The sequence below is a fragment of the Drosophila mojavensis genome, unplaced genomic scaffold (genome assembly GCF_018153725.1).
Source record: "Drosophila mojavensis isolate 15081-1352.22 unplaced genomic scaffold, ASM1815372v1 contig_16, whole genome shotgun sequence".
Taxonomy (NCBI): Eukaryota; Metazoa; Arthropoda; class Insecta; order Diptera; family Drosophilidae; genus Drosophila; species Drosophila mojavensis.
Window position 1 is genome coordinate 3,985,465 of NW_025318693.1, and position 25,695 is coordinate 4,011,159.

The window sequence follows — 25,695 nt, forward strand, 5'->3', positions numbered from 1 at the left end:
GGTAATAATCAAGTGATTTCAGAAGGAAATAGAAGAGCATTAGTTCGAGAAGCTTCGAATTCCCACGAATCGACCACCAAGATTAGGGTTAAAATCAGTGTTAGGACGAGCTTATCAACGGTCTAAAGAGCAATTAAGAAAGTTAATTACTTAAAGAAACAGAATAAAAAAAAAAGACACCAGTCGATATGCTGAGAAAAGAAATACGCATTAATTTTGGCCGGGCGAACATGACGTGGCCTACCCAATGGCAGCATGTTGTCTTTTCTGATGAGAAAAATTGAATTTGGAAGGAACTGATGGATATAATTATTATATCCATGACCTACTCATAGAAGAACATTATTTGGAACGGTTTCCAAGCCGCTGCGCCGGGGGGTGGTGTGGCATTTGTGTAGGTATCAATATCTTACTACAGCACTTGCAAGCTTCAATTTTTGACATCGCGCATGAACGCATAGGACCATAATATCGTGTTTAAAACTGCTGTTCCGCATTTTTATAACCTGTCTGAAAACCGGCATTAGATTTTCCAGCATGATAATGCCCCAATTCAGACCGCCCGATCCCTGAAGTCCTGGATTCAGGGCCAAAAAATTGATCTCATGGAGTGGCCACCATACTCACTCGACCTTAATATCATTGGAAACGTCTGGGGATGGTTGGTCAGGGAAAGTATATGAGTCCGGAAAGCATTAAAGTACAAAGACAGAGTTAATCGAAGGTACTGAACACGCTTAATCAACCATATCCTTGAATAATATTGAACAACTTTATAATTCCATTCCTAATCGAATTTTTTAAGTAATTTCAAACAAAAAACGGCACTACGCACTACTAATATTACTTAAAAATAACACTAGCTTAAAATACAGGTGTTATTTTTGGTAATTAACTTAAATAAATTGAATTTAGCGCAGGGGGCGCTAATCTGATGACCAAATTTTTGTTACATGTTTTTTGTACATTTTACAAAAAAAATTATTAAAAAATAATCCTTATTGTTACAGTAGCCATTCTTTTTGTATTTTAAAGAAAAATAAATGGAGTATAATGTAAAAAAATTTCAAAGATGGAGCTCTGCTGGTTTAGATTTTATTTAGCTTTGAGGTTGAGTGTAAAGGGGGGCGCTAACCTGATGACGCGCAGTGTATATTTATTATTTTCGTAATACATTTATTATTTCAATATTGAATACATATATTTTTACAACTTTCGACTTTTGGCTTTCTAAAATTTATATTGCATATTTAAGCCGTACCCCATATCGGATTTACCCCTGAAGGGTCCGCTGGTGTGGCGCAATGCGTTCGCTGTGGCAGCCACGTTTAGATTGCCACTGGGCGAAGTGTAGAGATTGGCACTGCCGCTGGCATTCACGGCGGTCATATTAAACTTGGGCACATGGTTAACACCCAATGTCGCTGAATGGCCTGTTTCGGTCTTTACATTCACTGCTCCAAAAACGCCCTTTGTGACGGGTCCGGCAGTACTGTTGGTCGTAGCAAAAACTCCGGCACGTGCGTTGACTTTTTCATCTCCGGCTTTTACTCCACAATTAACCGAAGCTGCTCCCGTTTTTGGATCCCCACTTGGTTGACACTCCATTTTTTAATAATCTAAAAATTAGGTAATTGTTAATGCTTAAGCGATTCAAGTATCTCTGATGTTGTCGACGACGGATTTCTATCTTTTTATACTTTTTGAGATGGAACTATTTAAAGCACAGACCACAAAGTCGGTGGATTCCCGCTAAGAGTCTTAGCAAGCTTTGACAAATATAAATACAAAACATGCAGTCATATATAATATAGGCAATAATAAATGGATGTATGTACACAATGATGTAGTTCCCCATGTATACGTATCGTTTATTAGTCTTTTAATAAAAAAATTTTGCGGGCATGGATTCCCCTAGTAATATGTGAAATATATGTATGCAATATGTGAAATTGGTCATATTTTCAATTTGTATTATTTTAACCTCAGGGTTTATTATTATTTAAAGAATTAAATAAAATGTATTTTTATTAAAAGTAAAAAATAACATTTCTTACACAAAACTTCATATTATTTGAAAGCTGACAATATCATTACATAAATAAAATTTATGAACATATATGTATATATTTTGTTTTTTTTTTTTTTTTTTTTTAGATAAACTACGCATTTTCTTAAATCCCACATTGAAAAGATTATTATCTATATATATATGCATATAAATGTGTTTATTTTGGTATATTTTCATCACATCTTAAATAAATACAAATTGTGAAATTGAACTGATTTTATTTTTATCTTTTGCGTTAGTGTGAGTCACATATTTTACTTACTTTCCACAGATTTATATTGTTGTGTCAGTTTGGACACAGTCTATCAATGTGGCGCCGTGGCTTAGTTGGTTAAAGCGCCTGTCTAGTAAACAGGAGATCGTGAGTTCGAATCTCGCCGGGGCCTACAAAGGTAAAAACTTTGGTGTTTCTTTTTTTTGTGAAAAATTAATTTTTCATTTAATATAAATTACAAATTTTAAATTAGAATTTATATATTAAAAAAAAATTATCCGCAATTTGTCAAAATACTTATTAATCTATTATTAATTTGGAAAAAAAAAATATTTTGTAGATTTCGCCCATCTGTCAACTGGCGCCGTGGCTTAGTTGGTTAAAGCGCCTGTCTAGTAAACAGGAGATCGTGAGTTCGAATCTCGCCGGGGCCTTTGCGGATTTGTGATTGCTTTTATTTTATAAATTATACAAATTTAATTCGGAAATAAATAAAACTCAAATTTTTGTTAAATGAATTGGAATTATTTCATTTGCCTGGCATGTTGCGTCTATTCCAATCCCTTTAGAGTCTGAACAATATACAACGATTCGCGACGAGCTCATGTTGCTTTTGTGCGTCTGCATTGATGACAGCTGACAGAAAGTTTACGTGGAACAAACAACGGTTTGAGTTCGCCTTTATGACTTCCAACATGTAGGTATGTATGTATGTCCTCAACCCCCGAGCCAAACCCCATTATGCCACACTTTATCGTGCCAGCAGCTGCCACCTGTTGTCCTCGTTGGCGACATTGCACAACGGAAGCCAGCGAAACAGCATGACGGATATGTTCGACAGCATGTTGCATGACTGCCGACTGACCAGCCAGCGGTTGTTTCTGAGTCTGGGGGAGGCTGGAGACCATTTGCTTTGCAAATGTATCTCATGTTGCTTGCGTCCGACGGGCTTTCGATGGATTCTCTGAGGCGGGGCTAGATGCTGCAATTAGCCAGCAGCAACATTATTTGTTTCGATTTATTTGCAGTCGTTGGGCTTATCTTTACTTTTTATGCCCAAACGCACAAGGCTGATAATTTCCGTAGAGTCGGACAATGCTTAAAATAATAAATATGTAAACCACAACTTCTGACAATGGCCAACTAGGTTGTGTGTATGCGTCGTATGTGTAATCATTTTTATGGATTTAATTTCCAGGACATTGGAATCCTTTTGTGTGGTTGCCGGTCTGTCCCTTGTGCGTCGGATACAGCAATGTCCTCTTCTAATTTCCTCATAAGCATTATTATGCGAGTGTTGCTGACGATTGGGTTAATCTGCTGGACAACTGGCTCATTATTTGCGGACAGCAGCGTGTGCAGTAAACTCCAATCAAAGTTGTAATTAAAACTTTGCATTTGTTCTCGTTGAAAGTATTTTAGATATTGATGTACTAAATGAATTTGTGTGGATGTTTAGACTTTATAGCAAGATCTGAACAGTACAAAGTAAAGTAATCAGTAGACTTATAGTTATATAGATATGTTTTAATGATAACAGAACATTGAAATTATTGTATTTTAAATTTTGAGGTTATACCTGGTATAGCAAGACGCATTTAATTAAGATGCTATTTATTTTAAATACAAAATAGATGATATATATAGACAACTTAAACATACATATTTAATAGATATGTATACGCTCCTTGTGGATATGACAAATCGGGTCTATGTCTATTTAGCTATAGTCAGAATGCCAAAATGTAAGAAATATGCTATCGTTGACTCATTCTGCTGATTTAACAAAATATATATAATACCCTTTCGGTTAGTGAATGTTAAGCTTCTGCACCCTCAATTCTCTCAAAATAGACTAAACTGTTTCTAAACGTAAACGAGTATTAGATAGTCGGTATCTCACAATTTTAGAATTCTTATTTGCCTAATTGTTATATAGTTCATATTGTTTGGCATGCTTGGCTTTGCCTTCATGATATTTTTCCTATTAAAATCCCAACTGTTATGCCTTATATCTGTCATTTATCATTGGCATGGCTGCAATGAGTCTTGTGTATTTGTAATTGTCACGCCTGCGGTTCATGTTCTTCGCATTCGTCGCCTTCAGCCCAACTCATAAGCGAAGGACTAGCTGAAATGCTCGGCGCAAAGTAGCAGAAACTCACACCCAAACGTTTTTAGCAATTGTCAGCAATTTCGCTCAATAGACGGCAAAAACTATCAGACGGACAGTGAGACGGGAGGCACAGGACTAAACAAACGTCATTTCAGCACACAATGTCGTGTTGCTGTTGCTGTGTATTTTTGTGATTATCTTGGAGAGCAGAACAGAGCAGAGCAGTTGACCGTTGGCTGCTGACTCCCACACATGGTGGGCGTGTGGCTGAGCATTAACATAATTTATGTGGTTCCGCCGGATTTAGCTTTGTCGTAAAAAAGGACACACTCGGCCATTGTCCGTTTGAGTCTTTCGTTGCTTATTCCGATAACAAAGGCAATGCCGGGTGGGATTGCGGTTTTTATTGTTTTTATGGCAGCAAAGTTTATGAAAAGTTTCCCTGCCAACGATTTCGGTTTGTTTGCAATTTCGTTTTAGTTTTCTGTCGAGTTTGCATATTTTTTAATTAAATGCAAGTAGCCGCACAAATCTAAGTTGCTGCATGCCAGGGTGCAGGCATAATCTATCAGGCCATTTCTCAACTTTTTTGACTGCCCTTTTCCTGCCCCGTGGGACCGCCTGGCCCATGGCCATAAAAACGTGCGAAATTTTCACGGGCGCGTGAATTTTCACAGCATTTGCTTTTGTGTTTTTGTTTTGCCAGACATTCACAGGATAAAAGCCCCCCACACATACAGCAGCCAACTGATTGTTGTCACCTGTGCAATACCCATTGATTTTGTTGTTGATGGGCATGCGATGCTGTTGGGTCAATAGAGGACAAGCTTCGAGACGGTGTTCGAAGCATACTCGGTTTACTTAAGATCGGGCATCAAGGCAATATGTGGATTCTGATTATTATTTTCCGTTATCTAGTATTTTGCAAATAATTTATAGTTTTTTGTCATGCATACAATTTTTTTAAATATTTATATTGTAACAAACTTAAACTTATTTTTGTAAAAATAAATATTTTAACATATTAATTTATATATCGATAATAACATAGGGTAATTGTTAGACGTTCGATATGACTCTTTGATTTGCTTAAGCTTTTTTAGTACACCTGACACGCAGCACTCATAACTCAAAATGTTGTTGTTGCTCGCTTTCAGGCGGCCAAGCTGCGTAATGTGGCAAAACAAAATCAGACAAAAACAAAAAAAGTAAAGTAAAAAGAACCAGGTTAACTTCTTTATTGTGGAACAGTAAATAATGGCAGGCACGTGCCGGAACCAAATATTTTCAAAAACTTTGTCTAGCAGAGAACGTTTGAAGTATGAAATGCATCAATATTTTAAAATAAAACTAGAACGAAATGAATTTGAAGCAATTATGTGTGTAAAGAAGATAAAAGACTAAAATAAAATACTAATGAAATGTATGAAGTGGCCTCGATATAAAATGAGCTAAGCGGAAAGCCCCAGTGGCCGATGCTTAAATTTAAGTTAATTTAATTTTATATAAGGTCTAACTGAGATATGAGTAAATCTTATTTTACAAGCTTAAGCATTTGAAAAATGTAAATTTGCAATTGCGGCTGTACAAGATCATATATTACAGCGATCATATATTCCACCTATAACAGATATAGGTTTTCTTAATACTCCTCTCCAATTGTAATATCCAACGCTTGGCTGATTCACGCCACGCCCCGTTGGAAGCTGCCTTGCTTCGCTCTGCGCTGCTTTATTGCCGCCCCAGCAATATTTATTGACTTTTGAAATATTACGTTTAGGCTGAAGCTATTTCGGCATCTAATTTGCAAGTTAGGAGATGCCTAGCTTTGGTTGAGCACGCTTATCAGTTGAGCCCAAGCCTATTGCATCATACGGTGTGTTGTGACGATCTTCAAGTGCTGCACGCTTGGCTGATGCAATTGTGGCGGATTACCAGAGCAACGGCTGCCCAAAGAGTTAATTACAGGCCTCATTAATTACGGCATCTCATGGGCGATGGAGTCGATGGCTTACACTACATTTCATTGGGGCTCAACTGGCAGTAGTTGGCACAGTTCCTCGCCAGACATCAGCGCGCTTAGTTGCTGAAAATGTCCACACGGGTAGGTGGCAGCTCAGCTTCCTTTATTACAAGTTCTTCTCCTCTAAGGGCTCTTCAACAGATTCTTCTCATTTTTTTGTTGCTGGCTGCCTGTTTGGCGGACATGCAGCAGGATGCGAACGAGGATTATCAGGAGCAGCCAGAGCATATTGATGGGCGCTCGTTCTTCTTCCTTGGCACCTTATTTCGACGCTGGCGCGATCGCTGGTTGGCCTTTCACGGCTCTGCACCGCTCTATGCCGGCGCTGCTTTCCCTCTCAATGGCTACTTCAACTGCCCGTCGTACGGCTGTAATCCTGCAGCCATTGGACCACAGCCAGGTGGCTTCTATCCGACCTACTATGCCTCGCCGATCCCGCTGCAGCCTCAACAGCAACAACAGCAGCAGCAGCAGCAACAGGCGCAGGGCAATAGCAATGTCTACATATATCAGACTGATCAGAATATGGCTAGCTCAGTGTCCCATCCGCCGTATGGACCCGGTTTCTTCGGGCCAGCCCGGCAGCCCACACCACCGCCGCCTCGACCGCTGCCTCTGCCACCACCAGCACCGCTGCCGCAGCTGCCACCGGCCATGCCTCCGCCTCAAGGGAGTGCTAGCAGCTTTGGATTTGGACCTGGACCTGGCCCTGGAACCGTTCCGCTGCCAGCCTGCGGACCCAACTCGTTGTCCTGCGCTTTCGGCTAAGCAGCCTCGCCTAAGTAAACAACGCAGACAAAGTAAAAGAAAACAATACAATTTTAATTGAAAAGTGTGCAACCAAAAAAGCAAAGCAAAAATATACAAGAAACGAAATTCTCACATCAAAGTAAACGAAGTTCCGTTACTCTCTATTCAAATAAATTCAATGAGAAAAAATTATATAATTTTTAATTACAGTGAAGTATTAACTGATTGCGATATAAAAGAGATCTTTCGAACTAATTAAAGTAATATCAATATAATAATAGTTGGTATTTATTACTTAATTCTTAATTTAACTTTCAAAGATTTAACTTAAAGTTCACGAAGAGCTAAAAAAATGTAAGCCAAGAATTATTCATGTTACACTTGGTATGACTGAACGGCAATAACCCAAGTGGTAAGTCATTAAAAAGGGTTACATGTAAAAATGTGAACAGAAATGAGTGCAGAGCTGTGGGAAGGGCACACTTACATACAGCCATACACACACACACACACATACACACAACCTCACCTACTTATGTACGTGTACATAGGACACACAAGCACACAAGCGGCCAAACATACATGGACATTTATCCATTAACGCCGAAAAACTCCAAACCAATCTGCATAAACAAACTCATCAGGAGCAAACGAAATGATGGCATTTGTTTTGATTCCATCATAAACCATAAGATAGCTCCAGACATTGCTGATGCTGTTGCTGTTGCTGATGCCGATGCTGAAGCCAATGCCGATGCCGATGCCAATGCCAATGCCAATGCAGACCCTGGGCTGCTGAATGCTGATGAAGTGGTTGAAGCTGCCCAAGGAGCAGACGTGAACCCAACGCGCTGCTGAATTGTTTGGCAAATAAATGCCTGGAAGCGCATAATGGATGGATGGAAGGATGGATGGTTGGCTCGCCTGGCTCCGGTCAGCTTGTAGCCCAGTCCGGCTCTGTTATTATTTTTATATAACTTGTGAAAATAATAATAGAGCTTGCCGGACAAGGCGGGGCGTGGCCGACCAAACAAATACGTCAGCAAGCGACAGTTGTATAAACACAAGTGTGAAAGTGCAGATAGTAACGGCTGATGGGCAATGAGCAATGGGATCCGAATGGACCACCGCGTCCATATCCATATCCAGCCGAAGTGTCTTCAGCTCTCTCTTGTTTCAGATCCCCATATGAAATTGTCCGCGTGTTTATTTGTGTTTGTGCTATGACAACAAAGGCGCACAAAACTGGAACGAGTTGAGTGCAGTGTCCAGATCTGAAGTCCAACTGCTGGCAGGTGTTGTTGTTGTTTTCCTTTGGGCAACTTTCACTGACCGGAAACGGAAATTAAATGCATAAGTTTGTTCAAGTTGCCGAGTCAGCGACGTCTACTTCTTATCAAGTTTCAAGCAGTTGACGGAACATTGGATATCAATGTGATAGATGTATTCATTGCGAATGCTAGTTTGAAATTTGAAAACAGGCTAATTAATATTAATATTTTGAAAGATTTGCTTGACACATTTCCAGTCATTTAGCTTAATAACAAGTTTCCTGCCCTACATTGAAGATAAGTAATATTGTTTGAAAATTTTTGTTTTAAAAAGATTTTATAAAGCGCTTTAATTTTGCTCAAGACAAATTCAACAAATCGCAAGCTGTTTCACAAAATGCTCAGCTGTTCCCAACTTGGTCAACGGGGATGTAGCTCAGATGGTAGAGCGCTCGCTTAGCATGTGAGAGGTACGGGGATCGATGCCCCGCATCTCCAAATTGGGATTAAATTTTTACTTTTTATATATTTTATTTTTATACTAATATTTTTGTTTTTAAATGTAACAATAATTTTTACTGATGTTTTAACACTTATAATTTGAAATTTGAAAGTTAAAAATACTAAAAATATAAAAAAAAGGGTCTGGGCTCAACCGGGATTTGAACCCGGGACCTCTCGCACCCAAAGCGAGAATCATACCCCTAGACCATTGAGCCTCATGGCTCGAGCATGACAGTTTTGCTTTTTGTATTCATTTTACGACACAATTTGTATTTATGCAACAAATTTAATTGTGAAAGTAGATCAGGAGTGAAATACACTTATACCTATATATAGAGATTTTTGTTTCGGTATCATTCAGAGTTTAATGTAACTTTATTTAAAATTATAGAGAACTTTTCTTTCATAAGCATATATGCTTTGTTTGTTGTGCAGTAAACAAATAAACTATTAAATAAGCTTACGCATATATATTATATATTTGTAGACTAGCTAGCTAAATTTATTAAATACATTAGCAAAAGATTAATTCCCATTGGAGATGCGGGGCATCGATCCCCGTACCTCTCACATGCTAAGCGAGCGCTCTACCATCTGAGCTACATCCCCATGCAAGACGGGCGTTGTGAATACATTTACGAACAAAGTTAGGTATTTCTGTATTCAATTTTTAATGGTTAACGAACTTATAGCTATGTACACATTAATAACATGGCAAAATAGTCATTTAAATAATACTTCAGTTGACTTTGGGGGCCCCAATTAGTTGACGTAGTTGACTAGCCATAGTAGTTGCCGTAGCCGGGTCCAAAGCCGCCACCACCAAATTGGGCACCTGGATAGTAGCCGGAGTAGCCACCGAGTCCACCGCCGTATCCATAGCCTGGGTAACCACCGGGATAGCCGCCGCCGTATGATGGCACTAGCGGAGGTGCTGGATAAGCCTGTCCCAAAGGTTGACGTCCACCACCGAGTAGGCCACCCAAAAGATTGCTAAACAAGCCACCACCGCCACCTCCACCTAGCAGGCCATTCAAGCCAATAATACGATTACTGACACCACCAGCTGGAGCTCCTGATGCAGAAGATACACCAGAGGCCCCTGCGGCGCCAGTGGCACCTGAGTTTGGATATTGGTATTGGGCATAGCAACTGCCGAGGAGTGCTAGCACCAAGAGCTGTTGGAATAGAATTGTGAATTTTGTGACAGATTATTGGCAAAAAGATTTACTTACGGAACTGCTAATCTTCAACATGTCTGGATATTGTCTCTTACTTGACTGTTTGACTAACTCCAAGATGCTTCAGTTTTTATAAGACAATCACAGAATAAACGCCCACATAGGCCGGAACTGTGGATTTGTGTGACGACCTTAACCCCATGATTTGAACGCTATCAATGCTTTTCACATGATTTGCTAACATTTTCGCAATAGTTGCTTATACTAAATAAGTCACATTAATATTTATGTCTTGGCTATAAAACAAGTTCTTCTCGTTATAACGTTAGTTTCTGAGTTCTTTGAACTCGTTGATAAGGAAGTACAGGAAATCTTCGAGAATACTATAAAAGTGACGACTCGCATCAACTGCGGGTTAGAAGTTGTCTACATCATGGGACCAAACAGAGTGAGTTCCAAAGTCATTGAAGAAAATTCCCCTAAATGTAATATATGTATGTGTATAAATATATTTTTTCAGAGAATTATCTCGATGTTACTGCTGTGCGTGGCACTGGAGTCCAGCCAAGCTCATGGTTTTGGTGGCCACAAATTGGGAGGAGGCTTTGGTGTCGGCTATCCCGTGGCATATCCTGTGGCACAGCCAGTTCCAGTTCCGCAGCCAATTCCAGTGCCTCAGCCCGTGCCCGTTCCAGTCGCAGTGCCACAGCCGATTCCGGTTCCATATCCAGTTGGCAAGCCATTTAAACACGGTTGGAAAGGCGGATTCGGAAGCGGTGGATTTGGTGGACTAGGTGGATATGGATATGGCGGATATGGCGGATTCGGTGGATATGAAAGCTATTCCTCATATAGCGGTGGATCATACGGCGGCTTTGGAGGGGGTTTTGGAGGCGGCTTCATAAGAAGACGTTAGATCTTTGTTATTTATAAATTAGTGCATTTAAGCTTATTACTGTACTGTTACTTAGGTCTGCAACATATTTACATAAACTAAAAAAAATGACGATACAAATTAAATATTTCTTCTCAACTGAATGAAAATCAAAAAGCTGTTCCCGCCCGGGTTCGAACCGGGGACCTTGTGCGTGTGAAGCACACGTGATAACCACTACACTACGGAAACACATAACAAACAGACAACTTTTCGCCAAGATGTGCTGTCATTATGGGACGCCACCTATTGTTCATTGCTGTTTATTAAGAAAAAACCTTTAGCATACCAATAAATACATAGGTATAACTGACAGTTTTATTTGATATATTATAAAAGTTTTTCTTTTATTTTAGATATGTATATAAAAATTATTATTATTATTATTTTTTTATTTTTTTATTTGAGTATTTATAAAATACGGCTGAGTCAGTAGGGAAATATAAAAACTTCTGTAGAGTTTCTATACTTTCTATAGTTTATTTATTTATTGTAGTTTATCAATTTCTTTGCATTTTACTGGGAAAATATAATTACTTCTCTAAAGTTTCTTTAAATAAATAAAAAATTGCCAATGTATATAAACGTATAATATTCCCCATATTCGCAACGATTAATTATAAAATGTTTATTTTGGTATGCAAATGAATGTGAACTTAAAATTAAATAACAAATATAATTTAATGTAGACAATGTGGTAATCAAGATCATGTATTAACGAAGTTAAACTTTTCTGGAGAAGTTTTGTTTATTTTCCCCACAGACCGCCGCCAAAACTACCACCTCCATAGCTTCCACCGCTGCTGTAGTGGCTTTCGTGGTGATATTCCTCGTGATGCTGATAGCCGCTGCTGTGACCACCGCCATAACCGCCACCAAAGCCACCACCGAAGCCTACTCCACCACTAATGCCTCCGCCAATTCCGCCACCGAATCCTCCGCCATGACCCGCCAGTGCATGCTTAAGACCCAATAGCTTTGGTGTCCGAACTTTCAGTCCAACGAAACCGGCATGTGGACCCTTAAATGCGAACAGTTTCACTTTTCCGGCTGTTGCTGCTTGGACCAACAAAACGGAGCAAATGCCGAGCAGGAGGAGTAGCTTGTGCTATAAGATTTTCAAAGTAAAATATGCATTAAAAATATTGTCCTTGAAGTATTTTTTTTTTTTTTTTTTAGTATGTATTATATAAATATATACTTATATAATATTTCTAAAATTGTTGTATAGTTATTTTTTTTTTTTTTTTTTTTTTTTTTTGTAAAAATGTAGTTTTATCTCTATTTAATAAAATATTTATGTATATTTTTTATTTTTATACACATAATTTAAATGATTTTAAAAATTCGTTTTACTAGTAAATGATGTACATTTTATGTACATGTTATATTTTTATTTTTATTATTTTTATGCGGCATATAAATTTTGTTTCACACTGTGATTGTTTATAAAACTTTGTTTCTTTTTGGTTTATGCTTTTGAAATTTTATAGTTTTACACCGTTTTTGTACTCACAATGATTTGCATTTTACACCAAAGTTATACACAATTTTTAATTGATTCAATTTGTTTGCTACGCTTCAAGATTTGGCTTTATGGCCTCGTTAATATTCACTTATTGTCTTGTAAGCCTTCAAGTTCGAATTTCGCTTCGTTGATTGATGTTAGCTGCATGGACCACGATATGTGTGCAATTGAAGCTGCTGCGTGGTGAGCGAAGAGTTTTTATGCCACTGACGCGTTTTCGAAGCGTTTATTGTCGCCCTTATGCAATCGCCGCTCGATGAGATCTTGTTTGTGTTCATTGTTGTTGTTTTTGTTGTTATTGCTGTGAACTTCAGCTTTTATTTAATTTGTTGGCATCTCTGCTGTATTCACAAAATTGACCCTGAAAATTTCTGGTTTTCAAAGTAAATAAGAGCAAAAATACAACAAATAAAATATATAAATGGAACACAAAGTTTACATATAAATAATGTATGTATATATGTATGTATGTACGTGTATGAGAGTGTAAAAAATCAGCTGCGGAAAACAAGCCAATCTGTAGGCAAGTGTTAATAACGGTTGAAAATTTTGAATGACAACAGCATATAGGCTCTCTCAGGGTAATTCCAGCTGAAAGAGGCGTTCTTGGTCTTAATTTATATACCCTCTCAACCGGCACAGTAGTGCCGTGCTATAATTAATAAATGAACAGCCAATGGAATGCGCTTAGAATAATTATCAAGGCTCACAGCTCTCCACTATATCAGCTAACATAGATATGAAGATATATGAAACTCTATTGGACTAATCAAGTGAATCATCAAATGCTCGTACATATTTGGGTATTTTCGTTTTATTGACCTCCAAAATGCAAGCTCCAACAAAGAGAAATCAAATAAAATGAAAACGGAAATTTCCAGCAGTTAAAAACTTTTAAATATACAAACAATTCATATGCATAACTATCGGATTTATTTGCCAAACCCATATGGATAGCCAAATCTATTTCCAGAAGCATAGTTGTTGTAGCCATTGTATTGATATTGATTGAACTGCTGCCGATAGCCTCCGTTGTAATTGCCATAGCCGTAGCCAAAGCCGTTGCCTGGCCATCCGTAGCCAAGTCCTCCATAGCCCTGGAAACTGCTGCTGGATGCGGCACTGGCACTTGATGAGGCATAGTTTCCATATCCTGCAAAAGGTGCAAAGCCATAGCCAGTGGATCCAAGGCCCGACCACTGTGGTGCGCTCCAAGCGCAGCCACCCAGGCACCACAAGACACACACATATAAAGCGATCTGAAAAATGTTCAGTTCAACTAACTAACTTAAAAGAATTTGCTTCGCCTACCTTCATTGTTGACGTTTGATTGAAGACTTGTTAACAAATGCCATTAGCATTTTCCTTTTATTATGTCAAACTAAAACGGAAGTCAGCTACCACTAATTATCTCTGAATGGAAAATATACTAGGCATATAATTAAACAAACTAAAATAATAATGAGTTCAAATAAAGGTTAAGGTGATTAAGAAAGATGTACATATATTGTACAATTGAAAAATACAAATATATTCAAATTATCAACAATTCTTAAGCTAAGCAAATTTATTTACATTTTTGCATTATTATATTTCACAAATGATAATAATATATATTATTTGAATTATTAATTTTGTATTAATTAACATTTAATTCTTATTAATATTTTTTAAAATTAAAAAAACAAATTTTATTTATTTTTCATTAAGTTTTCGGATATACATACATGCAATTTTTAATTTGTTTTTTATTTATTTATTTATTTTTTATTTTTAAAAGGAACATTGTTGGATTTCACTTTCTTTGGAACTAAATTTATTAAGCTAAAATTGAAATTCAATTCGAGTAGCTAATCTAAGAACGTTTAAAACGTTAACCAGGTGCATAGCTAGCACCAATATTTTTTCAATCGTAATCGCTCGCAACACTTTAAAATAAATTCAATTAAAATTGCTATTCCTACTTGAAAATAACTTCCTCATGGTAATTTAGCTACTTTTGGTAACTTCTCTGACGTTCGCTGAGTAATCACCAGCCTGGGTTGAATAAACTGCCGACGAAAGTGAAGGTGTATCAAATATAGTACGATGCTAACATATAGATGTGTACGCAAATCAGAGACAATGCGTTGTTGTTGTTGGAGCATCACAAACCAAATACAAGACACATCATACATACATATATATATATTTTTGTCTCTAGTGCTATGAGCGAAATGATGCCGAAATGATTTCCGACAACTGCGCCCATGCTTGGCTGCACGTTCTGTGTAAAGTTTGTTGCCTAAGTCTTTTGTTATTTGATTGTCATTTTGCTCTAACGTAAAGTATTTAAGCTGTTCCACGGTGTTGGCTGTATTTAGTTTCTGATATATTATAATATATAATATATTAAATAAAGTTCATATTTTTACTTATTAATTTTTAAATTTGTGAATAAACAGTATAAATGTATGAAAAATACTTTTAGTTTCATTTGATTTTCTTGTAATTCGACTGCAAGAGAGTATTCAGGTTTCGTTGTTGTAACTCAGATGGCTGATTATTTTTATTGGGTTTTTTTTTGTGATCTTGATCTTCTATGGCTGCGGTCGACAATTGCCTTAACCCTCAAGAAATGATGTGTGTATTAGTGCATATATATGTATGCATGTGTGTGTTTTGACAGTCGAAAATTAACGCATTCTGCTGCTTGCTGGCTAAGTAATCATTGTCTACCGAGGGGGTATTCCACGATTTCGTCACTAACTGGTTCTGTTTGTTCTGCAATTCGCGTAGAATTACTTGGCAATGCGTAACGCGTCGTCATCTGCTTCTTGTGGCCGATCATTGGGCATACAAGCAGAGCAGGCTATATAAATGCGAAGCACTTCACAATTGCAATTTAGTTTCGTTACCGATTCGAGCGGGGCGACACATCAACTCATAATTCTCTCACACTCGGAATGGCGCGCTTGTGTTGTGTACGTATTGGTGTGTCTATTTAACGATCTTCCAGTTGCTCATCGGATGTTCTCTTATAGATGTTGGTGGCATTAGCCGTTGTCGGCTATGGAGCGGCTGCGCCGGCTCCCATCAAAGGGGAGGGACGGTCATTTGGACTACTCGGCGGTGGCTTGGGCGCCAGCGTGGGACTAAGTGCAGGCGTGGGCTTAAATACGGGTCTCTATAGTGGCTTTGGCGGTGGTGGCTTCCATCCCGGCTCGTTCGGCGGTGGCTACTATCCCGGCGGCGGTTATCATCATGGCGGCGGCGGATTCGGCGCTGGATATAGTGGTGGATATGGCGGTGGATATGGCGGTGGATATGGCGGTGGATATGGCGGTGGACATGGTGGTGGCTACTACCCAGGCGGCGGCTACAGTGGATTTGGACACAAGCCTTATTATGGCGGCGGTGGTGGCTACTATCCAGGCGGCGGAGCCTACAACAATTTCGGAGGCTCATATGGCGGCCACTACAGCCAGTCGCAGTCGCAGTATTCCAATAATTACCATAATGGCGGCTACGGCGGCGGCTTCTTTGGTTGATAGTCGTAGTAATATATGATCTTAGCTTAGCTTTAATTAGCTTTTACTATTCGTGTACCGCTGAAAAGTCCAGTTTGTAAAGTACAAAAGAAATACAAAGCATGTAAGCCCTGAAAAATCCCCGACTAAATCCGGTTTCTCTTCTCTCTCTCGTTGTCCTTGTCCTCGCAATTGCAGTTGTTGTTGTTTTTGGTGTTATTATTTTTATCGTCTTCTTGTTGCTCTTTTAATGGGATGAACGCGACGTGCATAAATTTATGACCTAAGATGGGAGAATTATATAGCACGTGCATGACTAAGATCTAAAGCCTGAGAACGAACGAACGAACCGACCATACAATTATTCATCGCACTTACCGCTCTATAGCCATAGTGGCGCAGCATAAACAGAATTTATGGCATCGTTTATTCTAAACAAGCCGAATGATCATCTTTTATTTGTATTTGGAAAGAAACAGAGATAGTTTTTGTATCATACGAATAATTATCAGGCTGTTGCATATATTTATATAGATCTGTATACATATACTCATATGTATGTATCTCATATTATCTCTTCATTTCGAGTTGCTTATTTCATCTGCTTACTCATATATAATAAATATACGAAGATAGCTCTAATTTGTCACTTTTGTTTAGCTTGCTCCCAGATCTTATTTATTGTGATTTATAATTGCTCTAAACAGTATTCAAAACGAGTTTTTAGAAATAAGTGAGCATAACACTCATTATTTTCTTCTTCAAGACCTCCCGTCACCTGATTATATTCATTAGTTTGAGCACTAACCATACAACCCACATATATTAAACATCTTTAGCGAACTCTTGGCACTCAATTGGAGTAAAAGTAAATGAGAGTTCGTTGTAGAAATTATTACTCTTAGGTCAGCTCTTCTTGTATGATACTTATGATACGCTCAAAATGATAACTCTACTTCTTATAAGTATAAGGTGTCATAGTATATTTGAGAGCGTGTGTGAGAGTGTTTGATCTTGAGGAAGTTACTCCCATATGTTCTATATATGTTTTTTAAAGCTAAAGACTAAAGCCAATGATACGAAGAGCAACAGTTTGAGACAGACACATATATGTACCTATATCTGCAGTGTTTTAAAATTGATAAGGTAATTTAATAGTTGTGTATATGTATAAACAACAAATGACTTTCGCCAAAAAAGGCTTTAATATATATTTTGTTCAAATTTCGTCATTTATTTCCACTTAATCAAAGCTTAACATAAAACCTAATTAAAATACTAATCGCTTGCAAATTTCGAAATTCGGTCTATCCATAGCTACTGCGATCGCTTCTCGCACGATAGACGCCTGTTTGGTAGACCGGCTGAACTTGGCCCGTTAGCTGTTGAATTATTCCATTGATGGTCGTAGAGACGCCGCCCACTAGCTGACCCGGCGTCACTGGTGGCTGTAAACAAAAATATCCACAATTGAGGTCAAGTTCAAATAGACAGATCTCGCTGGACTTACCGCGCCTGCAGAGTCAAAGTAGACGCGATTGGGAACCGGGCGACGCACGGGAACTGGATTATAGTTGGGGTCCACGGCGGGATCGCTTTGCGGGTCGTTCGAGGCAGAGGGGGGCCGCACTGGCAGCTGATCTGCGTAGGGCACTCCAGGCACCGTGGCTGCTAAGCTGTTTTGCAGAATGCCAGGTGCGAAAAGTGATAGCCAGGTGGCCAATGGTGCATAGGGGCGCACTGGCACTGGCACTGGCACCGGCGCTGGAGGCACAGGATCCGACAGCAAGCCGCCACCCAGTCCACCCAAGCCGCCACCGTAGCCACGACAGCCACCAGCGCCTGGATACACATTGTACACATTTAAGTCGAACAGGAAACGTCCCTGTTCGGCGGGATCCTTTTGGCCGGCTGCGTCCCGCCCGAAAGGTGTGCAGGGTCTGCCATAGGAGCCGTAGCCATAGGAAGCAGCAGCAGCTGCTGCATAGGGTCGATACAGCTTCTTCAGTTTCTTCTTTAACAGCAGAGATCGGTCGTCGCCCACGTCGGAGCTCAGCTCGTCCAGCTCTTGATTTCCGGCGCCCGCAAATTTGGGATTCACCGAGCCTAATTCGCTCTTGTTGTTGTTGCTGTTGCTGGTGCTGGAGCTCTGGCGACTATGGCGTGTGCCCAGTGTATTCTGGTTGTAGACCGAGGGGGGTGCTCGCCACTGTGGATAGTTGTAGTAATAGCGACGTTGTGCGGCTGCACAGTAGCTAAAGGCACAAAATAGGAGCAGATTGATGATCTGCATTTCGAAGGAATCTATTCGCGTTGTTCACTATGCGATGCTTCTATGTCTGTGGCGTGTTGGCAGCGAACTATGCAGCCAGCGTCGAGCACGCCCTAATTTATCACCTGTGCATGTGAGCAAAAAGTCGAAAAAGAAAAAAAAAAGCAACGAAAATTGCCAACAACTGGCAAATTTGCTGTTTTCCCTTAGAAGGCAGACGATTGCATAATTCCCTTTTTTTATTGGCTTGAATTTTTCCAGCGCATTCGCATTGTGTGCTTTTTGATACAAATGCTAATTTGAACCACCTCCGCAAGCCCAACCAGCGGGCAACGTCATTGTCATCGTCATCATCATCATGAATAACATCGTTTCGCCCACATGGTTTAGAAAACAAGTTACAAGCGTCGCGACTCTTGTGCATTGACCTGTGTCAAAAATCAACCGAGCAGGCAGCCACCCATAGGAGCTCTAACTTGATGATGAATCTAATATGTTGCCAAAAATAATATATACCACAAGTGGGTCAATGTCACGATGAGCGAGCGAGTGAGTGCTGGGAACCACCTTCGCTCATTATATTTCTCGCCGATGCGAGAAGCGCCAACAGCTGCAGAGAAAGATCAGCTGTAATAGCCAAAGTTTCAACAAGCAATTTTTTTTTTTTTTTTTTATGCGGGAAATTTAACAAACACTCTCGATGCTTCATTACTCTCACTAGCAAAATACCATGTGCTATTAAATATATATATAACTAAACAAGTTAAAATATATAGAGCAAACAAATTAGTTTGATTGCATGTCATTTTAATACACATTGCAGTTTAGGAAGCACATACATACATATATGTAAATAAATTTTATACAAAAGCAAGTGCATATACAATTTGGTCGGATGCAACCGACTTCACAATACTCGTTTACAGTTCAATAGAAGCTTAGCTGCCTTATATTTTAACAGATATGGATGTGATCTAGTTAAATAAGCATACTTTCGCACGCACTTTGTACAAATTTATATATACATACGTATTTATCATTCTAGTTATGCGTACAATGAATGTGTAGTAAATTATACAGTTTTAGTATTCATACAATATTTGCTTGACCCACAGCCCTCTCAAGACATTTTCTTTTCAACTTAGAACTACAAAACATTAATGTACAATTGATAGATTCCGTTCGATAGATTAAGTTGGGATAAGCCTCAGATTAAAAATAGATCTTAGCTTAGCAGATTTTGTGCGTTTAAGCCAAGGGTGTGGCAACAATTAAACGGCTGTTTTTGGTTTACTGGCTTCGGCGCGTTTGCGTTTAGCTCTCAGTTGCTGATTGCAATAGACGCGCAAGAAGATGGCAGCGAACACGATGAGCACTCCAAAGATGCCCAGCATCGTAATGCTATGCTGATAGATGAAACACGAAAGCATTATGGCGACGGCCTACCGAAGAGCACAAATAAATAACAGATGAGTATACAGCGGTGTGTGTGTGTGAGTGAGTGAAGCACTTACCTGGCGCACTGTCATGATAATTGTAAACACAACTGGCCCAAATACATCAATTGTGTGGTAGATAAACAATTGGCCAACAGCAGAGCATATGGATAGAATAACCATGTCGAAGACAAACTTGGGATGCTATAAGTTAAACAATTAAATTGGTTAGCTGTTAGAAATTTAAGAATACATTATGCGAATGGGCAATTTCAATAAACAAATTAAAAACTACAGAAATATATAAATAAGCATTATCAATTGCCCTTCTTTAAGGGCCCTTCTGCATTTAGTTTTTAATATTAGTATATGAATAAAAAGAATTTAAATTAAGGCCACTCACCTCTGTGGCAAATGCCAGTGAGTCCATGAAGCCGCCCTGCATGGAGAGCGAGGCACCGGTGAAAATGGTGGAGAACAAATTGACGCCGCACATCATTTGGATTGAGGTCATTCCATAGCTCTTGAAGAGCGAGCCCTGCCAATTGGCCGTGAAGCTGTCGAAGATCATATACATGGAGAGCAGAAAGATGCCCGTCAAGGTGGTTACGCCACTGGCCTTGTTGCTGTCCGCGGATCCAGTCATAAAGAATATCATGCCCAGTGAGATGAGCAACGCTGTGACATACTCGTACGATTCGTATTTGGCCTTGGACATGATCTTGCCCATCAGCATTACGGGTATGATCTTGCAGGACTTGGCCAGCACCTGCGTTGGGAAGTTCACAAATTTAAGAGCCTCATATTGGAACCAAGCACTCATGATATTTGAGAACGAGGCGTACGAATACTTGTAGAGGGGAGCACGATGCCGCGTTGTAGCCGGCTGCCATTGCAGATACCCTAATGCCACAAAGAAAGCCAACATACGGTTGGCAAAGACTAGAAACTGTGAGTCCTTAAACTTAGCACTTTCTCCAGCGAAGTTTTGATAGTGCTGCGTCATGATCTTCTCCTGCAGCACACCCCACGTTAAATAGGAGACCATAAGACCACCAAAGCACCAAAGCAGCTGCACAGCCTCCTGCGAGCTGGTGCGCTTACTTGGACGATCACGTTCCATGGCTGCTCCACTGCTGCTGCTGCTGCTGGCCAAATGAATAACGTCCACAGACTCATAGTTGGAGTTGCCCGTAATGCACATATTGATGGCCGTGTGCAGAAACGTTTTATTGCCCCGCTCGAGATAGTTGGTGCGCTGCACATACTTGTAGATGAGATAGCCCGGCACAAAGACGCAGCTGTAGCCGAAGCAGTTAACTAGCAACTTCAACAGCCATGCATATTCACTAGACTGTGACTCGATTAGCTGCGATAGTGTTACATCCAGAGCATAGCTTCCCGCTAGCGAGGCGCGCAACAGGTCCGTGAAGAAGTGTATTACCAGCAGGCTGGCTACCAGGAAGGAGCTGAGAGCATAACAAATCACATTAAGAGGCATACATATATATTTTTAACTGGATAACAAACCATATAATTAGCTCGGGCGTTCGATTCCCCATCTTGTAAACGTGCATGTGGCGTTTTTTGCGTTCTGCAAAGAGTCAAGTTCAAACACGAATTGGCTGACACGTTCAAATGGCGATATGAAATAAATAATCACGCCGCTAGCATTCTAGCCGGCAAAGTCAAGTGTCATAAGTTCAATAACCGCGCCAAACGAGTTTTCGCATAATATTAACTGAGCACCAGCAGCGGCAGTGGCAGCAGCAGCAGCTCAACAATAAATAATGATTACAGCGCGTTTTGTTTAAATGTATGTGTCGGGAAGTTTGTTTACATTATAAAAAAGTCGCGTGCCGAGTTATCGGTTTTAGTTTTTAATGAACGTGTTGTTATGCGACCTGATGGCACAGCCGTAACTCGTGCCGGCTGTGCAAATATTATACGTGCACCATCTCTATTATGACCAACAACTGTTTAAGAAAATAAGACTGCAATAACAAATATTTAACTATTAGTGTGACCACACGTTGCTAGGGATAATATCCGTAGAGTAGCGTTGCCAGACAGTTTGATGATGATGAGCACGGCAGCTGAATTCTGAATTATTTAGAATATTATATTATTATTTAAATATTATAACAAATTATTATAATCTAACACATTTTGTATTTTTGCTTTAAAAAATCTAACTGAACTCCGATTAATTTACAATTCTAAAATTCGGAACTAAAAGTTGGAGAATTCGTGTGAACCAGTGAACTAGTTCTGAACCTGCAATGCAACTCTACGAAGCTGTACTTTTCCCGTTTTGCATTCTTTGTCAGAAGCTGTAAGAAAAGTAGTAGTTTTGCTACAATAATCTCATAAAAGCAAACTGTAGAGAGCAGATAAATAATTTAAAGCGTGCAACTAAATGTATCAAGCAACCATATCAATCAGTGAATGCGTAAATACTTGAAAAAATATTAAAATCGATTCAGCGCACAATCGCCATTGAACAACGCAATAAAAGAAATATAAGGACAACTTAAATGTAAGTAAACCATAAAATATGAATTTAAGTATTTAGCTTATGCATTTATTATAAAAACCATCAGGAATGTAGAGGATCCATGTGTGTATCTAAGAAGTATTGACTCATATTCTTTTCTTGTTTTTGTTGTTGTGGCAACTGTGTGTATAATTAGAATACACTCAACCATTACATATACGTGAACTCATTTCTAAATATATATTGGTATGCGTGTGTCTGCAAGAAAGAGTAGCGAATGAAATGAATGGTCCAGAATAATACTCAAAACACATGCATACCATGTATGCTGTACATAGATACAAAACAGTGTTGTGCAACGATAGCAGATGAGTGCAGATACAGATACATCAGGATGAGTGGAGGCTGTTCCTCTATTGCATAAAATCTTGTCTGGAAAATCCCAGATTGATGCATATTATATGATTGATATTGATGCATATTATATGTAATATAAACATCTTATCTATCTATGCTTGAACATCTGCAGGGAAATTAGCAAACGATTTTATTGCACGAATTTACATTTGACAGCTGTGCAGCTTAATTTTGATCTTTAAGGGTTGTTAGTCCTAGCCTTTATGGTGTCACAATTTTCCAGCAGCTGCAATTCGTCTACCTGTTTGCACTTTATTTGATTACCTGAAATGCAGTTTGAAGCGTATAAAACTGAGTCGTGTTTGTGTCTTTCCTTACAGTTGCGAACAAAGGTTCAACCTACGCACACACACAATTTAATTGTGATCAAAGTCTAAGGCAAACGGAGAACGGAAAATAAAAGAAGAACACCCAAGTAACGAGAATCACTTGTGAAAGACAAATACAGTCTATAAATGGTGCAGACTGGAATATCGCTGAATGAGCGCTTCACTCAAATACAATCTCGCCAGCGACAGCCGTCGGTTGGCGGGCAACGGGAACGCGGAAGTCGTAGTCGCTCACGGAGTCGCAGTCGCCGGATTGTGGATGCAGCAGCATCGGCGGCCAATTCGCGGTTGCTGCAGGAGTTTAAACGGAAGCACACCGTTCAGGCGGCCCTCAAACTGAAGCGCGTATGTGTCCAAAACAAAACAAAAAAACTAAACAAAAGACAAGCAATACAACAACCAACCTCGATAAGTACTCTGGGATTGAGGAGCTGACTGAACAATTGACAAACGCAAGCGATTGAGTATAATCCGTGACGTTCTCATTGGCTGGTCAAGGGCACGAATGGCAGAGAGCAGCAAATGAGCAGATGAGCGCCAGCAGAGGATATGGGCACATTGCTCCATAGAGCACATGCCGCATTCAGCCAGATTTCACAGCTAGCGCACGCCCGTTATACTGACTAGCCAAGTCCGGTTCAGCCAGGCCCTGCCCAGAGCAGGCAAGATTAACCCAGAAGTAGTCTTCAATATAAATAATCCACTTGTAGTAGACATCTATTGAATTCACACACACTGAACCGCAACCGCTTGAGCAGCGTCAAGTCGCATTCAGTTTGTTAAACGCAAAAAACAAAAACAACCCATCACAAACCTTATGCATCTTACAGAGAAGCCTGCGGACAACTGCTGGCGGCATCAAAGCGCTCCGTCAGGGGCCCATCGGAAGACCCGTGCGCACCAGCAACGGCACTCGCCTGGCAACGTAAGCATCCCCAACTAAAAAACCAAGCACACTTGTAGCTGCGCTTGACTCAGTCAAGACGGAAGATTGCTTGCGAGCAGCTTTTGAATGAAAGCGCCAAGTGCTACAACAACAACTACTACAACAACAACATTGTAAAACACATCTACTTTCTGCTTATTCCGCCTCTACAACTTCAATCACATATAAATAGCATGCGCGCAGATCTGATTGCCAACAATGGACGCGCACGCCGCAGCAGCAGCATTAGTGCCCGACGATCCAGCTCCGCGGCTGGAGGACTTCGCCAGCGCCTGGGCCTAAGCCGACCCACTGTCGGTGGTGCAGCGGAGCGTGTGGCTCAACGTCGACGCGCTTTGGCGCGACAACAGCCGCAGCAGCGTGGCCGTTCACGCAGTCGTGGACGCGCTCGTTCGCAGAGTCGCGGACGCGATCAGAGCCGGGCTCGTTCCCAAAGTGTCAGCCGTTCTCAGAGTCGCGGACGCCGCGGTCAGCAACCGGCTAACGGTGGCAGAGGTGCTGGCGGTGGCGGTGGCGGCGGACGTGCTGCGGCTCGTGTTTCAGTGAAGCAGCGCCTGGGCGTTCGTGCGGGCGGGGCAGCAGCAGCCGGAGGAAAAGGAGCAGGCAGCAAACGACGTGGCAGTCGTCGGGCGAACAGCAAATTGCGAGGCGTCGCTGCCGGACGCATTGAGAAGCGTCGCAATTCGAACGCTGCACAAAAGACGGTGGCGGCTGCAGCCACTGGGCGCGGACGCAAAGGACGTGCACGGGGAAAGTAAGTTGCAAAGCTTCCATTTATTGTATACCCTATATTAATGTTAAATTTGTGTTGTAGATCTGCTCTACGTGCCGCTACTACTGCTGTTAATGCTGCTACTGCTGCCACGCATCGCTCGCGCTCACGCTCAAGATCTCGGGCACGACAGGGTAATGCTGCTGCTGGCACTGCTGCTCCATCCAATGGACGACAAAAAGGTGCTGGCGCTGCTGGCGCTCGGCGCCGTGGACGCAGCTCACAGCGCGCAGGTGGCAAAATTGCCAAGGGTGTCAATAAAAATGGTAACAAGAAGAAGGCCAACAAGAGCACAGAAGGTGGCAAGGCAAACCAGCAACAGACGGGTCGTCGCGGACGTAGTCGTGGTCGTGGTGGTCGCACGGTTGCAGGTAAAAGCGTTACAAGCATGGCTCACTGCACGGACATCAGGCTGGACGGGAGCGCATAGCGACTTAACATGGAATATCCTCTACTTCCGCTTTAAAAAGTGCTATAATTAATCTAAGCTCTTTTTTCTTGGTTATTTTCAACATAGGTAAGCCGCAGCGTGCCGAGGTGAAGCGCGAGGATCTGGACAAAGAACTGGATCAGTACATGTCAACCACAAAATCAGAAATGGACTTTTTGCTTAAGTAGAGCGCAAAGCACGACGATCAAGAAGAATTACCACCGCAAGGCAGTTTTTACTAATTCTTAAGTTGTGTCTATAATACTAATTAGCTGTAAGCGTCACATACAACAATTCTCACCGCACGAAATGGTGTACTTATGCTCACTAGCTCTCTAGCTAAGGAGGTACTCTGTAAATAGCATATTGTATAAGTAAATGTCTCTGTTTGCATAATTACAATCGAAATGTTTGTATTATGTGCAGCTAAATACAATTGACTCCTTGTTTAAACTAAATTCTATATTGTGTATATTTTTGTGTGATATTTGTTCA

At 40.4% G+C, this 25,695-nt stretch overlaps 9 protein-coding genes and 6 non-coding genes across 15 annotated transcripts; 7 read left to right on the forward strand and 8 right to left on the reverse strand.

Annotated features, from left to right (window-relative positions):
* Window positions 1-1,176: 1,176 nt before the first annotated feature.
* On the reverse strand, window positions 1,177-1,688 carry LOC26528737 (attacin-A). Its single transcript, XM_015166943.3, has one exon. The coding sequence runs from the start codon at window positions 1,606-1,608 to the stop codon at window positions 1,231-1,233; it is 378 nt and encodes a 125-aa protein (XP_015022429.1). The 5' UTR covers window positions 1,609-1,688; the 3' UTR covers window positions 1,177-1,230.
* A 695-nt stretch (window positions 1,689-2,383) lies between these two features.
* Trnat-agu lies at window positions 2,384-2,457 on the forward strand. The gene has a single exon. It is a non-coding gene; the product is annotated as a tRNA-Thr (tRNA).
* Window positions 2,458-2,645: 188 nt separating this feature from the next.
* Window positions 2,646-2,719, forward strand: Trnat-agu. Its single transcript has one exon. It is a non-coding gene; the product is annotated as a tRNA-Thr (tRNA).
* Window positions 2,720-6,607: 3,888 nt separating this feature from the next.
* On the forward strand, window positions 6,608-7,192 carry LOC6573499 (rho GTPase-activating protein 17). Its single transcript, XM_032728020.2, has one exon. The coding sequence runs from the start codon at window positions 6,608-6,610 to the stop codon at window positions 7,190-7,192; it is 585 nt and encodes a 194-aa protein (XP_032583911.1).
* Window positions 7,193-8,870: 1,678 nt separating this feature from the next.
* On the forward strand, window positions 8,871-8,943 carry Trnaa-agc. The gene has a single exon. It is a non-coding gene; the product is annotated as a tRNA-Ala (tRNA).
* A 149-nt stretch (window positions 8,944-9,092) lies between these two features.
* Window positions 9,093-9,164, reverse strand: Trnap-ugg. The gene has a single exon. It is a non-coding gene; the product is annotated as a tRNA-Pro (tRNA).
* A 321-nt stretch (window positions 9,165-9,485) lies between these two features.
* On the reverse strand, window positions 9,486-9,558 carry Trnaa-agc. Its single transcript has one exon. It is a non-coding gene; the product is annotated as a tRNA-Ala (tRNA).
* Window positions 9,559-9,560: 2 nt separating this feature from the next.
* LOC6573494 (prismalin-14) lies at window positions 9,561-11,126 on the forward strand. The gene is made up of 2 exons (XM_001999538.3): window positions 9,561-10,578; window positions 10,651-11,126. The coding sequence occupies exons 1-2, from the start codon at window positions 10,564-10,566 to the stop codon at window positions 11,044-11,046; spliced, it is 411 nt and encodes a 136-aa protein (XP_001999574.1). The 5' UTR covers window positions 9,561-10,563; the 3' UTR covers window positions 11,047-11,126.
* Window positions 9,669-10,205, reverse strand: LOC6573495 (acanthoscurrin-2). The gene is made up of 2 exons (XM_001999539.3): window positions 10,185-10,205; window positions 9,669-10,127 (listed from the first exon to the last, which is right to left on the reverse strand). The coding sequence occupies exons 1-2, from the start codon at window positions 10,203-10,205 to the stop codon at window positions 9,729-9,731; spliced, it is 420 nt and encodes a 139-aa protein (XP_001999575.1). The 3' UTR covers window positions 9,669-9,728.
* Window positions 11,127-11,183: 57 nt separating the features above from the next.
* Window positions 11,184-11,256, reverse strand: Trnav-cac. The gene has a single exon. It is a non-coding gene; the product is annotated as a tRNA-Val (tRNA).
* Window positions 11,257-11,592: 336 nt separating this feature from the next.
* LOC6573491 (prisilkin-39) lies at window positions 11,593-13,909 on the reverse strand. The gene is given in 3 exon segments (XM_044007308.1): window positions 11,593-12,182; window positions 13,538-13,851; window positions 13,904-13,909. Coding segments are annotated over 3 exon segments (690 nt in total). The 3' UTR covers window positions 11,593-11,812.
* Window positions 13,910-15,455: 1,546 nt separating this feature from the next.
* On the forward strand, window positions 15,456-16,242 carry LOC6573490 (pupal cuticle protein Edg-91). The gene is made up of 2 exons (XM_032733034.2): window positions 15,456-15,555; window positions 15,616-16,242. The coding sequence occupies exons 1-2, from the start codon at window positions 15,538-15,540 to the stop codon at window positions 16,120-16,122; spliced, it is 525 nt and encodes a 174-aa protein (XP_032588925.1). The 5' UTR covers window positions 15,456-15,537; the 3' UTR covers window positions 16,123-16,242.
* A 1,070-nt stretch (window positions 16,243-17,312) lies between these two features.
* LOC6573489 lies at window positions 17,313-19,068 on the reverse strand. Its single transcript, XM_001999534.4, has 2 exons — window positions 17,612-19,068; window positions 17,313-17,549 (listed from the first exon to the last, which is right to left on the reverse strand). Exons 1-2 carry the CDS (start codon window positions 18,392-18,394, stop codon window positions 17,409-17,411), a joined length of 924 nt encoding a protein of 307 aa, XP_001999570.1. The 5' UTR covers window positions 18,395-19,068; the 3' UTR covers window positions 17,313-17,408.
* A 91-nt stretch (window positions 19,069-19,159) lies between these two features.
* Window positions 19,160-21,840, reverse strand: LOC6573488 (adenosine 3'-phospho 5'-phosphosulfate transporter 1). Its single transcript, XM_015166942.3, has 5 exons — window positions 21,650-21,840; window positions 21,340-21,403; window positions 20,213-21,278; window positions 19,888-20,013; window positions 19,160-19,815 (listed from the first exon to the last, which is right to left on the reverse strand). Exons 2-5 carry the CDS (start codon window positions 21,384-21,386, stop codon window positions 19,645-19,647), a joined length of 1,410 nt encoding a protein of 469 aa, XP_015022428.1. The 5' UTR covers window positions 21,387-21,403; window positions 21,650-21,840; the 3' UTR covers window positions 19,160-19,644.
* Window positions 21,841-22,109: 269 nt separating this feature from the next.
* On the forward strand, window positions 22,110-25,658 carry LOC6573487 (serine/arginine-rich splicing factor 4). The gene is made up of 6 exons (XM_001999532.4): window positions 22,110-22,348; window positions 23,044-23,397; window positions 23,883-23,977; window positions 24,171-24,752; window positions 24,813-25,141; window positions 25,288-25,658. Exons 2-6 carry the CDS (start codon window positions 23,179-23,181, stop codon window positions 25,386-25,388), a joined length of 1,326 nt encoding a protein of 441 aa, XP_001999568.1. The 5' UTR covers window positions 22,110-22,348; window positions 23,044-23,178; the 3' UTR covers window positions 25,389-25,658.
* Window positions 25,659-25,695: the final 37 nt, after the last annotated feature.